At 45.5% G+C, this 16,819-nt stretch overlaps 1 protein-coding gene across 4 annotated transcripts in view; it reads right to left on the bottom strand.

Annotated features, from left to right (window-relative positions):
• The window catches only part of GNE (glucosamine (UDP-N-acetyl)-2-epimerase/N-acetylmannosamine kinase), a 39,964-nt gene extending 27,732 nt beyond the window's left edge, over nt 1–12,232 (bottom strand). Inside the window, exon 1 of one of the 4 annotated variants that reach the window (XM_036433368.2) lies at nt 11,902–12,232. In XM_036433368.2, coding sequence (XP_036289261.2) covers nt 11,902–12,204 — 303 coding nt within the window. In that variant the 5' untranslated portion in view covers nt 12,205–12,232. Of the gene's footprint in view, nt 1–3,066; nt 3,182–11,901 lie in introns of those variants that run through there. The other 3 variants (XM_045580007.1, XM_036433367.2, XM_036433369.2) reach the window with 3 other exon arrangements.
• Between the last annotated feature and the right edge of the window lie 4,587 nt (nt 12,233–16,819).

The following is a 16,819-nucleotide window of genomic DNA, read 5'->3' as shown; positions in this document are numbered from 1 at the left end:
GTGTCTGTGCTTTTCTAGAAGCACGTACCTCTCCTAAAACTTCCTTTCCCTCTTGACTGAACACTTCCTAAGACCTCAAAACAGCCTAAGTGTCACTTCCTCTGGAAAGCTTTCGCATACCCCTCATTCCTCCTCACCCCAGCCCTTTAAGTTGCTGCCTGCCTCCGAGCACTGTGGCCCTCCCGTACAGATACACACTATCGTTCTACTCCTCTGCCTTCCTGTCTCCCTACCACTCTATACCCTTCATTCTTAAAGTAAAAACTAGAGACAAGGGATAAAATTTCACTACACAGACTGATCTCAATGTTGATCTTTCAGGAAGTGTACCAATGTTTAGAATTTGCACTTAGAAATCCAGAAAAGCTTGAGTAAAGATGCCAATAAAAAGGAGCTACCTTTTAGATGCCTGGCCAGAGTGGCTCAGTGGTTGAGCGTCGACCTATGAACCAGGAGGTCACAGTTCAATTCCTAGTCAGGGTACATGCCCGGGTTGCGGGCTCAGGAGTGTGCAGGAGGCAGCTGATCAATGATTTTCTCTTATCATTAATGTTTCTATCTCCCTTTCCGTTCCTCTCTGAAACCAATTAAAAGAAAAAATTTTTTTAAGGGAGCTCCCTTCAGATCAGGGTAAACTCTGAAATTCAGTGGAAATCTATCAGTAGCCCTCTGTTGTTGGTATCTCATCTCTTAGGCTAGAACTTCTGTGATCACGCAAATTGCCTATTACTGGGCCATTCTGAATTTACAATCTCAGTAAAAGCTAATTCCACCTAATAGAAAGCATTTATAAGATAATGAGCATTCTGTCAAGAATTATACAGTAAGTCCTCACTTAATATTGTCAATAGTTTCTGTGGCTAAGTGAAACAAAAGTAATTTTACCCTGGGCCAGCAATTTTCAACTCATGGCACACATAAACTACTAAAATTCTTCGCCACAACAAAAAAATATATATATATTGCCAATTTGACAAAAAAAATTGTATAATTTTTATTTACTCAGATATTTCAAGTTTTTTTTAGAGTAAATCTTTATTTAAAAATATATATATATTTTATTGATTTTTTACAGAGAGGAAGAGAGAGAGATAGAGAGTTAGGAACATCGATGAGAGAGAGACATTGATCAGCTGCCTCTTGCACACCCCCTGCTGGGGATATGCCTGCAACCAAGGTATATTCCCTTGACCGGAATCGAACCCGGGACCTTTCAGTCTGCAGGCCGACACTCTACTGAGCCAAACTGGTTTTGGCTAGATATTTCAAGTTTTAAAGATTCCTGCAACACAACGGAGGAAAATCACTGGCCTGTGGCATCTCATCAACATTATAAGAAAACAATGCTGCCGTATTAATAAGATCTAAGCACTACCTCATACTCAGAGACAAACATATTTTCTAAAACTGGTTTCTTAAGTGTTCCTGTACATAATCCTTTTCCATTCGTTACATTTAAGATGAGTACACTGCTGGGGATATTTACTTTGCTGGGTGAAGCAAAGCAAATCATTCACGGTTGGTCAATTTGTATTTATTTTAAAAGAACAGTAAATATATGGCAACACTAAGATGCTTAGTATTTACTAGGTAACCCAAAGGTTATTCTTCCAAAACTGAAAGTAAACTAGCTATATAAATAAACTATGAAAAATACAAAGTTACTTAGGCCAATCCAATAAGGTTTCTACAAGAAATGTCTAGCATATAAAGGGAATAGATTAGACTTGCAAACTCATTTCTTGAATTACATTAATGCTTGTCTTTACCCAACCCCTAAAAATTAACTTGTTCCAATAGCAGTCTAGGTTATCTAGTTGACTGTCACGGTATCACAATGCTCCTCTTCAAATAAACTTTATTTTTCTTAACACTGGTCCCAAATAGTAAAAGTAGAGCTACTGGCAGTACAAATACGCCAAAGAGAAGCAGTAAAGTGCTTCCTCTAAATGAAAACATGGAAGTTCTCAACTCAGTAAGATACAAACTGCTAAAATCTACAGTAAGAATCAATCTTCCATGGGTTTAGGGGGGAAAAAAATCGTGCTAGTTTTGCTGTCGCACTTCAAACTTTAAAAGGTAAAGGCACAGTGTGTAAGTGCTTAGTTCAATGGTAAAGGCATTAAACGTCATAGATATGTATACAGAGAGGGGGAAAAAACAGGGTTCTGTACTAACGGCTGGTTTCAGGCATCCACTGAGAATCTTGGAGCCTGTCCCCCATGGAGAAGGGGGAGACTCCTCTTTCCTCAGTGCAGAGACTCACAGAAATTAAAACACACACACACACACACACACACACACACACACACACACACAACCAAAAAACAGAACAACAACAACAACAAAAACCGGGTCTATCTAAAAGTGTTCTGAAATTCAGAACTCTTATTCCTGAGCTATAAATCTGTTTGGCTTCTTCCAGAGCTTCTACAGTCCTGTTAATCAGTTGTCAATAATCCCCGCCTCTCTCTATCAGAGGAGCAAAGCATGCTTGTTCGCGCTGTAACAGTTGTGCTCAGGACGGGGTGCGCGTCCGTGCGTGCACGGGTGTGTGTGACAAAGCTTAGCACACTTCCAAGGAAGCCCAGACTCAGAATGTGGTCAGGGTTGGGCGCAAACGCCCCAAGTCATCTTTTACCTCAACCTTTACACCCAGGGCAGCGTGCCTATCAAATAGCTCCCCGCCCTCTGACGCCGTTAGCGGGGCATTATCTTCCAGGACAGCCCGTTTTCCTCCTGGGCAGCACTGCTCCGGGGCAGTCCTCCCTCTCTCCGCCCCGTCCCCAGCCCGCACACACAGCTTCCCGGCGGCTCCTCGCCCGGGCGCCCTGAACCTGCCTGCGGCCGCCGCCGCCGCCAGGGGGAGGGGGGGGCCGATAACGGGACTAAAGAGGAGCCCGGGCGGTAGGCCCGCGGGCGAGGGCGCGAGCCCGGGCCGCTGAGGGCCGGAGAGCGGGGGAAGCGGTGCGAAGCCGCGGGCTGGGGACCGGAGGAGGAGGAGGCCCCGAAGCCGGGAGGATGCTCTTCCCGCGCCCCGCGTCCCCGGTGGATGGTGGCTCTCACCAGTCGCAGGTCCGCGGCTCCTTCCCGCGCCGCCGCCGCCGCCGCCGCTGCCACGCCTCGAGGCGGAGAGCCAGAGGCAGCGCCCGCCGAAGGCTTCCGCTACGGGGCCCCGCGGGTCGCTGACGCGTCGCTGGACCCCAGCCGGCACCCCCCTGCACACCCACCCCGACGCGAGTCGGCGAGCGCGCCCTTACGTCACCTGAGAGCAACCCCGTGATTGGCTGGGTCCTTGTACGCCCCACCTCCTTCGCGAAAGGCTTCTGGGGAGGCGGGGCGGCCTGCCTTCCGTGGTCGTGGCCTTGTGGGAGCCGCCAGCCCCTGTTCTCCCCCCCGCCGGCCACCGGTCGTCTGAGCGTCAGAGTCCTCGCTCGGGTAGTTGTTTTGGCCTTCCATGCCCTCAGTCACTTCACAATGCTGTCGTGCAGCGGGTCCGGAACCCTGCCTGCCTGGAGGCTCTGATGACAAATACTAGCCGATGGGCACAGCAAGCTCCGCCTGCGCCTCGCCTGCAGCCACATCCCGAGCAGAACAAAGCTGTGGCAGACACATTGGTGGCAGAGGCTCACACAGCTCCTGATGATGCATTTGTAATGATCGCGACTCACCACTGACAAGCTTCGAGGTGGTGATAACAACAGCTTACAAAACTCCCCTTTCCAACAATTCAACAATTTACCACAAGTGAAACTAAACAGTCTTAACAAACCAATGAAAGTTCAAACTTTCGCATCTTGATTGTCCTATTAATGTCGAAGCTTCCGGCAGCTGGCTTGGAGCCACAAAAAGGTCACATCAGGCACAAAAGGACAAACAAGGGATATTGTGCAAGAAAGTGCCATTGGCTTTCTTTTTCAAATGTCACTTTGAAATACCACTTTGGAAGAAGGCGTAACTAACGTGGTATCACTGGCTGCATCTGACAGGGCTGGCTGCATCTGACAGGGCTGGAAGGAGTCGGACTTTTCACTCAATTCCTATTGATAGTATCCTTTGTATTTTTGTAGTCTATGCACAGATCCGAATGAAAGGTAATAAAATTAACTGAAAAGTAACGGTGGCAGAGAAACTCAATTGAAGTGGATGGATATCAGATTGCGTTTGGAAGTGGAATAGATGAAAATTATGGGGTTAGATGTGAGGGATGGCAGAAAAAGAAAACAAGAACGACCCAGGTGTTTGGCGTCAGTATTTGAGTGGTTGGTGACATTTACAAAGATGCAAAAAGCCGGGGGTGTGGCCAGGTGTGGGGAGGTAACAGCCGTTTTAATTTGGGAGATACCTATGAGATGGCCACAGGAAGCTACCAAACAAGCAATAAGATATACGAATCCATTCACCAGACCATAGATGATGTATAAATTTTCTATTGTTGTTTAACAAACTTAGTGGCTTGAAACAACACAATTGTTTATCTTATGGTTCTGGGACTTAGGAGTCTGAAATGGGTTTCACGGGGCTAAAATCAAGGTAGCAGTGTAGGCATCACATACACAAAAATTGTAACTATGTGTGGTGATGGAGATGAACTAGACTTATTGTGGTGATCCTTTAGCAATATACAGGGTGGGGCAAAAGTAGGTTTATAGTTGTATGTGTGGGAAATAATGCAATAAACAATAAATAATGAAGACAGGAATAAACTGTTTCATGTACTCACAACTGTTTTGTAAACCTACCTTTGCCCCAGCCTGTATACATATATTGAGTTATTATGTTGTACACCAGAAATAGATGTAACGTATGCCAAATCAATCCTCTCTCTCTCTCTCTCTCTCTCTCTCTCTCTCTCTCTCTCTTTTATTTTATTTTTTTTAGAAAAAAGGAATCTGCCAAAACCGGTTTGGCTCAGTGGATAGAGCTTTGGTCTGCGAACTGAAGAGTCCCAGGTTGCATTCCAGTCAGGGACATGTACCTTGGTTGCAGGCACATCCCCAGTGGGGGATGTGCAGGAGGCAGCTGATCGATGTCTCTCTCACATCAATGTTTCTAATTCTCTATCCCTCTCCCTTCCTCTCTGTAAAAAATCAATAAAATATATTAAAAAAGAAAAAGGGAATCAGTAGGTCTGCCTTTCTAGGCTGCAGGGGGAGAATCTGTTTTCTTATCTTTTGCAGTTTTTAGGGGCTGCCCACATTCCTTGACTTGTGGCCCCTCTGACCTGCTTCCCTTGCCACATCTCTGACACCCCTGCTTCCCTTGTTCACACAAAAAAGGACCCTTATGATTACAATGGGTCCACTCAGGTAGTTCAGAATAATCTTCCCTCAAAATCCTAATTTAATCACATCTGGAAAGTCTCTTCTGCTACATAAGGAAACATATTCACAGGTTCTGAGGATTAGGATGTAGGCATCTTTGGGGAGGTATTATTTTGCCTACCACAAGTGGTATTAAAAGTTCCCAGGAGATGTTCAAGAGGGAATATAATTTTTTAAAATGTCTTATTGATTTTAGAGAGAGGAAGAGTGAGAGAGGGAGAGAAACATGGATCTGCTGTCTCCTCATGCCCCCTCAGGGTGGAGCCTGAGCCCGGGCGTGTGACCTGGCCAGAAATGGAGCTGGTGACCTCTCTGTTCGTGGAACAATGCTCAGGCACTGAGTCACAACGGCCAGGGCTGGGCACATTACTTTTAAAGTTACATGCCGTACCAGCAAATACCCAGAACAGAATGCCACTTTTTTTCTCTTGAAGTTAAGAAAAATTAATTTCAAAAACAGTGTTGATATCCAGGTATTTTTTTTTTAATCTGGATGTTTATAAAATGAATGTGTTTGGTTTATAAAAATGTTAATTGTACATTTAAGCTGTGTATGTTTTTGTAGGCATATCACAAGTACAAATTTTTTAAAACATTTCAGATTATAACTAGGAATATAAATACTTTTTAAATATATATATATATTGTATTGATTTTTTACAGCGAGAAAGGGAGAGGGATAGAGAGTTAGAAACATCGATCAGCTGCCTCCTGCACATTCCCTACTGGGGATGGGCCCGCAACCAAGGTACATGCCCTTGACCGGAATCAAACCTGGGACCTTTGAGTCCGCAGACCGACGCTCTATCCACTGAGCCAAACCGGTTAGAGCTATAAATACTTTTTAAAAAATATATATTTTATTGATTTTTTACAAAGAGGAAGGGAGAGAGATAGAGAGCTAGAAACGTCAATGAGAGAGAAACATCGACCAGCTGCCTCTTGCACACCCCCTACCGGGGATGCGCCCACAACCAATGTACTTGCCCTTGACCGGAATTGAACCTGGGACCTGTCAGTCCGCAGACCGACGCTCTACCACTGAGCCAAACCGGTTTTGGCTATAAATACTTTTGATAATAGGTAAACAACCCTGGCCAGGTGGCTCAGTATGTGGAGCATCGTCCTTATATCAAAAGGTTGCAGGTTCAATTCCTGGTCAGGGCACATATCCAGGTTTCCAGTTCCATCCTCAGTAGGGGCTTGCAGAGAAGGCAACAATGAATGTTTCTCGTTTACAGCAATGTTTCTCTCTCTCCTCCTTCCTCTCTCTCTAAAAAACAATAAAAACTGCCCTGGCAGGTTTTCTCAGGGGTTAGAGTGTCGGCGGATGAACCAACGGGTTGAAAGTTCAATCCTGGCCCCCCATCAGGGTGGGTGCAGGAGGCAAATGGTGGATCTCTATCTATCTCTATCTCTATCTCTATCTCTATCTCTATCTCTATCTCTATCTCTATCTCTATCTATCTCCTTCTCCCCTTCCTCCTCTTTCCTTTCTACTCTCTAAAGATGGATGAGGAAAGTATCCTCTGGTGAGGCTAAATAAATAGACAGACAGATACTCATAACAAGAAGAGAAGCCTTTTTTGAAATTTGTATTTCAACACTGTTCATATCCCCAATTATTAATCAGTTTATCAAATCAGCCGATCAGCTTTTCAGAGCACCTGTGGTGGTGAGCTGTCCCTGTGCTAGCTTTCCCAGTCATAGAACAAAAGTACAAATAAATGCAATGGCTGTGTTGGGATTTTTAAGTGTATTTTATGGGTTATGCAAGCATTATATTTTAAACCGGTAAATACTTGTATTACCTATCTACCTGCTAAGGAAATGAGGTAAGCCAGAGTGTCCAGTCATCCCTGACTAATAGGAGTTCAGAAAGTTTAATTGGCCCAGCAAATCCAGCAGAACAGGAAAAGTGTTAAAAACGAGTTTGCCTTTAACTTTGGCTCTTGTTATAAAATGTTGGGTCAACTAAATTGTGTTCTAAAATAACTGCTCATTAAAGAGTTACGTGGGGAGGAAAGGACAAAGTGGGGCGGCGGCGGAGTTATGTAGGAAGTACTATGCTCTTTCGGGCTTCAAAGGATCCGGCTGAGGTCCGCAGCATTCAGTACCAGCCGTAGCCTTTGGGAAAGTTCGTGCTTTCTCACACAGGCCAGGAGCCAGCCAAGGCGCTGGTCCAGTCAGTTAGTATTCGGCCTCCAGCGAACAGTGAAGATGGGGTCCCTCATGCCATTCCTTTGGAGTGCTGATGCGGGCTTCTTGATACCTCTGAATGCTCAAGACACAGCCAACGATACATAATTAATGTCCGTACGTCCAAAGCACGAACAAAAGGGGGCCACCTCTCTCTTCTCATGTCTTTCATTCCCTCCTCTGGAGTGAATCTAATTCAGCCTTTCAAATCACTCCTGTTGTTCTTCCCTACCCTGCTTCCTGTCCCTAAATGTGGCCAGTCCCTTAGGATTACACCTCTGCCTCTCGTCCTCTATATACACCCGTTTGGAATGTCTTTCACTTTCAAGTCTTCCATTTTGACGTCTGTGTAGATACTTCCTTGGTTGTATACGCATTCTAGTTCTGGGTCCATCATTTCCATTGCCTGCTAGACATTTCCTCACCTCAGACTCAATATATAAAATTTAGTTTGGTGTTTTTCCTCTTGACTTCCCCATTTCTCTTAATGGCATCCCTTGCCACTTTCATTCAAACTCAAAATCATGGAGTCATATTGTAATATTCTCTCCTCCCTCTCTTGGTCTCTCTTTCTCTCTCTAAATTGTAACATTCAATCTCTCGAATTCTTCAAAATGTGTTTTGTGGGAGTGTTTTTGGCCTCTACTCTTCCCTCCCATTTCTAACATCACCACCTTAGTTCATTCAGATCTTCATCTTCTTGTTTCTTTAATTCTGAGAGGTCTATATTTTTGAGATTTTACATACCTAAACTCAAGATTTATTTTTAATCATTGACACATTTAATGTAGAGTTTTTTCTTTTAACTAAGCAAATATGGCATCTCAGACCTAGATTACTATACTTCTTGCTCTTCCAGCCTGCGTTCCCTGCTTTTCTAATCTGTCCTGCACACTACTGCCTGATTAATCTACTTAAAAGCCTGCTTACACGAAGTCATTGCTTTGCTTAAGAAAAACTTCCGTGTCTCTCCATTCCCTGCTGGGTAAACTATACTTAGGTCAGCAGTTGGCAAACTCCTTAGTCAACAGAGCCAAATATCAATAGTACAATGATTGAAATTTCTTTTGAGAGCCAAATTTTTTAAACTTAAACTTCTTCTAATGCCACTTCTTCAAAATAGACTCACCCAGGAAGAGCCACACTCAAAGTGCCAAAGAGCCACATGTAGCTCACGAGTGGCAGTTTGCCGACCATGGGCTTAGGGGGTCAACCTTGGCATTGAAAATCTCCAACAATCATGCCCTGACCTCTTCCTGGCCTTACCAACATTATTCCCCTCCCCAGGAACTTCTGCCCTGAATAGGTTGCTGTCCTCCTCTGTTGATGCCATTCCCCACAATCAGAAGGCGATTCCTCCAGCTGTTTACACCCTACTCAGACTTCAAGTCCCATGTCTGTTGTGAAGTTAGCTCTGTTAGGTATACATGTCTCCCTGATATATCCTTATCCTTGAATCATGACTTAGTTAAGAAATACAGTCTCATAAGCATTGAGTCAAATGAGGAGATCACAACTCTTATCAAAGAATCATTTCCATCACCATTCTTTTCCCTCTTGCTAGTCCATTTCACTAACATTCAACTTCCCCTGTCTCCCCTCCTCCAGCACCGAAGCTAATGATCTTAGTAGCACAACAAGGTTGCTTATCTTTATAGCGAATCAAGTGTAAGAGAGCGTGGTGAGTTGAGGAACAAAGAGAAATTTGGTGATGTTTAAGACTGATGTGTGGAGGCAGAAAGCAGCTGGTCATGCAGCTAAGATGTGGGGTAAGGCCAGGTCAGTGAGGTCCCTGAGTGAAGTCATGTTAAAGAGGTCAGACTTTCTCCTCACTAGATTTGGGAGGTTTTTTTTTAAATCATGAATTTTTTTAAATTCATTAGAATTGTGGAAGGTGAGTTGGGAAGAGGAGGAAGGACAAGAAGAAGGGAGGCCAGTTAGGAATGATATTTCAGGACCTGAATTAAGGTGATGGGCATGGAAATGAAGAATGAGTGAAAGGACAGAATCAAAAGATGAGAAAGTGAAGAGAGAATGGACAGAACTTGATGGCAGAAGGGATGGTGCTGGAAGAGAATGACTGATGTTTCTACTTCAAAAAACTGGGTGACTGGCAATGCTCTCGACGGAAAGCAAGGGGAAGCAGGTGCGGATGGCTGGAGGAGCCAGAAGACGAGCTCTGATGGGGACATACTGAATCTGCAGCTCCTAAAGGGCATTTTCACAAGATTGAGGCCCTAGAGAAAGATATGTGATCAGGCATAATTCCTCTCCCAAACTGTCTATCTATTTGGAAACCCATTGCTACTTCTAGCCCCAGGCACCCAACTGCATTCCTTGTCCTACCTGTCTCACCAGCTTTTCTGAGGCCCCTGACCCCCAGCCTGTTACACATTTACTCTTGGCCAGTTCAGGGCTCTTTTTACCATCCTCTACACAAAGCGGTTATCTCAGTCTCAGACAGTTGGCCTCTCGGGCGTGATTAAACTTACTTTTACAGGATGAGAAGTTCTGGGAAAGCCGCACACGTCAGTTTATGGTGCTTTGTGTGTACCACCTGGCGGTGCTTTCCTGGCATGTGCCCTCTTTGCCAGCTCACTTTTTCCAAATGTCCAGTCTTTCCTACGCTCCAGCTTCCCTTCTCTTAACCCCTTCTTCGCACTTCTGGTCACCGTCTCATTCTTGAAACTTCCTTTTTCCTGGATTTCCATGACACCTCCTGATTTTCCAGCTACCTCAAATCTCTATATACTTCCTCAAACATCTCCTTAAAAATTAATGTTTCCTAGGATTGCCTAGTTAGCCTTTCTTTCCTCTCATTTTAGTGAACATCTAGTGTGGTCCCATCCACTTGCATGGCCTAACACAACCAGTGAAATTTGTTTCTAAATCTGAACCTCTAGCCCAGTCTTCTCCGTCCAAACGCAAACATCCAACTCCTTTGCAGGCAGCGTCCTGCGGATGTGATCCAATCTGCTCGCTAAAATGAAGTTGTTTTTTTTTCTTCTCCATAAACTTGGGCTTTTTCCATTCTAAGTCTCAGTGAATGGTGTTATCATCCTCAGAGGAGGAATTCTGGCCTTTCCACCTTTATCTCCCAAATCAGTCTGTCATAAAATCCTATCAACTTTAGATTTTAAATGAGCATTTTCCTAGAAGAGAACAGGGTGTGATTGAAGAGAACAAGAAGGGGGCGAGAATATCCTGAAAAGGGGAGGACTAGCCTGACAAGAAGAAAGTTTTGCAGAGGAATATTGAAATATATTGAGTGGCAGGGTACCTCGGAACAGAGCTTACAGGCGATGCACAGTATTCCAGACTTGATGTGGGCATCGAACCACCAGATATCAGCAGGTGGGTGAAATGGTCACTTCAAGGCACATTTTTAAAAAGTCAGCCACTTGAAAAATGGAAGTCAGAGCAACTATTACCCTTGTAACTAGAAACAACCATTTTTTTTTTTTTTAGATTTTATTGAAGACGTGACGAGAAAAAAAACAACACAAGAAGTTCAACCTAAAGTTCAGACCTTGAATTTAAATGTATGTTCAAATGCAACTAAAAAATAAAAATAAATCCTTATTGAAGGAGGCAAATTGAAATTAGGCTTAACAGTATAGCTAGAAGCAGACCATATTGAAAATAATTGCAAGAATGATATTTGATTGAAAAGTTGCTTATAAGACATTCCTTAACTATAGATCATTTTTAAATAGAATACACACACACAGACACACACACACACATATAACCACTAAATTGAAATGTGATGATGATTTCCCAAAACATCTGAATTTCCACATTTCAACAAAATTTGGGTTAAGTAAATGACCATATAATATAGCACATTATCTGACATACTGATAAGCACGGTAATTTCCATTTTATTTGGAAATTTGGATGCCATATAGCGCAGAGTGAGTACAATCCCCTCCCTAACATGGTTAGTTAGTAGCTGAAGGACTGGGAGAAAAAGCACAAACCAGGCAGCTCCACGTACCACGTACCACGTACCACGTTTCAAAAGCAAAGGAGCAAATAAAAAGAGTCGCAGCAAACTTTCACTTTTGGAAATAAACGACATTTATGAGGCAGATGGCTCAAAAAGTAAGAGCAGATCCACTTCCTTGGACGACAGCAGGAGGACTGTAAAGGAGAGTTCGGTTTCAGCTCAGCTTAGAAATGCTAGGAGACCGCGCGTTACAGCACAGCAACCCAGAAACACGCAGGAGCCATAAAGTGACCAGCCCGAGTTAGCAGTGATGATGGATGCGATCGGGTCAGAAGCCAAGCGCTCCTCTTCTCCCTGGCAATGCCCCTCTTTGTTTCCCACGGCGGTTTCCAGGATCAAGTTCCCCCAAACGGCTGAGTTACTCACGTGAGGTCCCGGGAAGCACAGCTCCTGGTAAGAACGCACGCTGATTTCCATCCCGCCGCACACGCTCTGTGCCCAGAGTTGTCTGAGTCGAGGAGCAAGCAGCGCAGCTGATTGTTCGGTTGGTTTAGCTGCCACAGAGCAGTCATTAATAAGAGCTCTGATTCTCTGACTGCATCCTGGGCCCCGCCTCTCTGAAAAGGAAGGGAAAATATGTGGCTCTGAATTCTTCCTGTCTTCCTGGACAGGGGCTTGCTGGGGAGGAGGACATGGAGTGTCTGGGTGGCACTTCCCTGTTTTTGACATTTCTACCTGATGATTTTATTTTCCACTAGGAAAATTCGTTTCTTCTGAGTTTCATGAAGAGAGAAACAAAAATCTGCATCCAAAGTCTCAATAGTCTTTTCGCGTTGTTTTCACACATGACCCATTCGAAATATTTATTAACATGCCACCGTGAGCCGAAAAGTAAAATAAAGACACAGAAACTAGGGATTCAAGTTTCTTTAATAGTCACAGACCTTGCCATATTTCCCGGGTTGCAGGTTTGATCCCCAGTGTGGGTGAGCAGGAGGCGGCTGATCAATGATTCTCTCTCATTGATTCTATCTTTCTCTCCCTCCACCTTCCTCTCTGAAATCAATAAAAATACGTTTTTTAAAAGAAACCAATTTTTAAGAAGAGAATGCTTTATACTGTAGTTTTTGAGAACTGATAATGTGGCTTTTGGTCAGGATGGCAGATAGATAAACACTGGACTCACCTCCTCTCACCATATCAAAAGTGCAGCTAAACTGCAGAACAACCATCATGGAGAACTGCCTACAGCCCAGCTAAACTAAGAAGTCCTATAGCTGAGGATGTATAGAAGAAGCCACGTCAAGACTGGTGGGAGGGGTGGAGACACAACTGGCTGGTCCCACACCAGCTGTGGCAGTGAAAAATGGGGGAGGCTATCTCAGCGGCATGAAGGTTCCCCCATGAGGAGCAAGGGGTCCCAGCCCCCATACTGGATCCCCAGCCAAGGGTCCCAGTACCTGGAAGAGAAGTCCCCTAACTTCTGGCTGTTAACACCAGGGGGAAGGGAGGGTGGTGGCTGAGGGAGAAGGAGAGCTGCTGGAGTTCCAGGGGCTCCTCTTGAAGGGCTGGCACATGGACTTCCTGATGGATCCATTCACTCTGAGCGTCAGTGCTGGGGCAGCAGCTCAAAGGGTGCCAGGGGCACATGGAAGGAACTGAATTGCCTGGCTTTAGGGCAAGGGCTGGAGGGGCAGCTTTCTCCCAGGCAGAGTGCTAACAGAAGCCTCTGTTCCCTCGCTAAGCCCTCCAGCTGCACGCACAGGCCAGAGCCATGCGTGATTCTCTATAACCTGGCCAACATCGTTTGATTCTCCCTGGTGATTCCCTGAGACTCTGCTCCACCCAACTTTTGGACCCACCCAAGCCACTTCCCACTGCCTTTCTATACGAATGGCCTGCCTTGGCTCATGCTGTGGACTTACCTAGAATCTCTCAAGGTTCACAAATCCCAAGCAAGCAGAATCTGGCCTCAGCATGCCCCATATCTCATGCTCAGCAGCCCCAAGCCTGGCACTAGTGGCAGCTCGCCTCAGTTTGCAAACTGAGAGAGGAAGAGAAATGGATAGAGAGAGAGAAACATTGGTAAGAGAGAAAAATCAATCAGTTGCCTCCTGCATGCCCCTGACTGTGGATGGAGCCCACACCCCGGACATGTGCCTGACTGGGAACGGAACCCCGTCCTCCTTGTTCATGAGCCCATCCTTTGCTCACGAGCCACAACGGCCAGGCATGTCTGTTTTGTTCCTGGGGTATGGTGAGTGCTCAACAAATATTTGCAGAATGGTTGGATGAATGAGCAGATGAATACCATATGACTCAACATAAAAATGTTTTGTAGGCATTAAAATTTTTATTTTCAAAGTGTAGTTAATTATGGAAAAATAGTCACAAGATATTAAGTGGAAAAAGTAGACTTCAAATTTAAAATGACTCTACTATTGCAAGCTATATATATATATATATATATATATAATGTATACCTATGGAACACTAAGAAATAAATAAAAAATAATAGTAGTTGTCTGGGTAGTAAAATTGCAGATTATTATTTTCTCATTTATGCTTTTCTAAATTTCCTATAATTTGCATATAGCTTTATAATAAAATAACAGACACTGTTAAAAATAATAAAAGAAAATATCACAATATTTAGAGTGTGGAAGTGCTATATAATTCTGTTAGGTTGAGACACTAACTTCCAGTTAAGGTTGGAGTGCTGTCAATATACAAAAGGAAATGTTAAAGTTTACTTTTACTTAAGAATAACACACATACAAAAAAAAGGGCACAGACCATCAGGTGATGAATGAATCATTACAAGGCAAACACCCCGAGGAACCATTGCCCAGACCAGAGAAATGGACTGTTACCAGTATCCCTGAAGCTGGCCTGGGACTTTGGCTACTTCCTCCCTCCCACTGCCTGGGTCCGGCCCCAGCCCCAGGTTCAGGCCGCCAGGCAAGCCCAGGAAGCTTGCAGAGACACCTCCAGGAAATGGGGAGAACCTGCTGCCACCCCAACCGACCTCCCAAACTGGAGCACCTGGCCAGCGCCAACGTGTGATACCAAGATTTCCCAAAGGAGGAATGCAACAACACATTAAATAAAACTATCAACACCTCCAGACTCACTGTCCCTTCCCTTCCCTCACTGCGTCCCCACGGTGACCCCAGAGGAGGGACAAGGTCAAATGCTACCACAGCAAGGAGATGAGGCAAGAAAATTCTTGCAAAGAGAGAGTAGGCCAAAACCGGTTTGGCTCAGTGGATAGAGCATTGGCCTGCAGACTGAAGGATCCCAGATTCGATTCCGGTCAAGGGCATGTACCTTGGTTGCAGGCACATCCCCAGTAGCGGGTGTGCAGGAGGCAGCTAATCAATGTTTCTCTCTCATCGATGTTTCTAACTTTTTATCCCTCTCTCTTCCTCTCTGTAAAAAATGAATAAAACATATTAAAAAAAAAAAGATAAGTACTGTAAGCAGTTGTCTTACTCTGCAAAATTGAAACTGAATGTAATCAGCTATGCAAAAGAGCATGGACACAGAGCTGCAGAGAGACAATTTGGACCTGCTCCCACTGAGTGTGTGATCAGACAGCGGAGGAAACAGGAAGAACAGCCCTGGCTGGTTTGGCTCAGTGGATAAAGCGTCAGCCTATGGATTGAAGCGTCCTGGGTTCGATTCTGGTCAAGGGCACATGTCTGGGTTGTGGTCTTGATCCCCAAGTAGGAGATGTGCAGGAGGCAGCCGATCAATGATTCTCTCTCATCGTTGATGTTTCAATCTCTCTCTCCCTCTCCCTTCCTCTCTATAAAATAAATAAATAAATAAATAAATAAATAAATAAATAAATAAATATATAAAACAGGAAGAACAGCTCCTTAAGATGCCAAAAAAGATAAAGGCCTTAAGAGGAAAACCAGCAAAATGTTTAAAATATTGATTTTTTTTAAATTTTGGGTTGGAAGAGTGGGGGGTGTCTTAAACACAGAAAAAATACGGTATTTATGCAGTCACTGGTGGATTCTTGCATGCGCCCTAACCAGGGATCAAAACTGCAACCTTTGCACAGCGGGAGGATGCTCTAACCGCCTGGGCCAAGGGGCCAGGTCCTGATGTACATAATAATGAATGCATTCAGGGAGGCGTTCGTTCAGCACACAGCAGAGCGCCTTTTTACGTTACAGTGGCCTGGCACGGTTCTAGGCTCCGACCCCAGACCCCACTCATTCCTGGGGCTGAGGAGATCCATAACCTGCCGCACTGGCTAGGAAGCTTTGTTACATGTTTGTCAAGGAGCGGGAGCAGCAGGTGAAGAGGGAGCAGGAGCATTGGCCTGTGTGTGATGGGAGGGAGGGGGGAAGGGGAGGGGAGCACCTGTAAGGCCCAAGCATCCTGTTCTTACTTTCTGTCTCATTCGTCCTTGGAGGTGACTGAAAGAAAAGGCCTGCTCTCAGGGTGTGTGTGTGTGTGTGTGTGTGTGTGTGTGTGTTCTCCCCCCTCACTTCCTCTTGCCAGGCTGCTCTATAAGTAAGTTGTCTCAGGCCCTACGGCACCTGGGCAGGCCAACCACACACATCCTCTTTCTTTTTCTCATAAAAAGTCTCTGCTTTGGGCTCCGGAGGCCAAGCTGGCAAGGTTCCGATGTGGGGATAGTTTCGATGCCACCTTTAGGCTGAGCCGATGGCTCCCACCCGCGTTTTCCCGATGTTGTCATGCTTTGCACCAGGGGCACGGCGTGCTGCTTCCATTAATACGAGGGCTCCCGCCCTCCATGTGAATCCCCAAGGCTCCGCCTTCACGGGGACGTGGCCTTGTCAGTGACCGCCTCTGTCTTTGGCCTTTCTGGTCTCTTCCCTTCGGTAAGGGCCTTCCTCTCTGGGTACCGACATGTCCCTCCGTGGCAAGCCACACCAGACCCCTCCTCTGTATATGCTTTCCGTGTCAATGCCATCTCTTCCTTTCGTTCCATAATACAGGGAGAATGGGTTATGCTTATGGTCTTCACCCACTCATTCCTTCTGCTTTCAGGCCCCCCTCCCCCCCCCCATCCTCCTGGAACTGCTGTCCTGAGTCTGCAGGCACCTTCCCATGAACTTCACACACCCTCACAGCCTATGGTGCAGGGACCCTCCCGTGGCTCCTGGCAATGCTTTTCCTGCCTCACTGTCTCCCCCCCAGAACGAGGGCACCCGGAGGGCTGCTTTCTGGCCTCTTTCCTTCTCTCCCTGCATCTGTCCTGTCCCGGGCAGCCCCTCTGTGCCACCTTCCGCCCTCCCACAGAGGGCACCTCAGCCTTTGCAAGAGGGCGAGGTGCAGGCGTGGTCCCCTCTCGTTTCCT

This window comes from Pipistrellus kuhlii, unplaced genomic scaffold (assembly GCF_014108245.1).
Source record: "Pipistrellus kuhlii isolate mPipKuh1 unplaced genomic scaffold, mPipKuh1.p scaffold_m20_p_12, whole genome shotgun sequence".
Lineage (NCBI taxonomy): Eukaryota > Metazoa > Chordata > Mammalia > Chiroptera > Vespertilionidae > Pipistrellus > Pipistrellus kuhlii.
The sequence above is the reverse complement of the archived record's forward strand: the minus strand, read 5'-3'. Positions and strand labels throughout refer to the sequence as shown.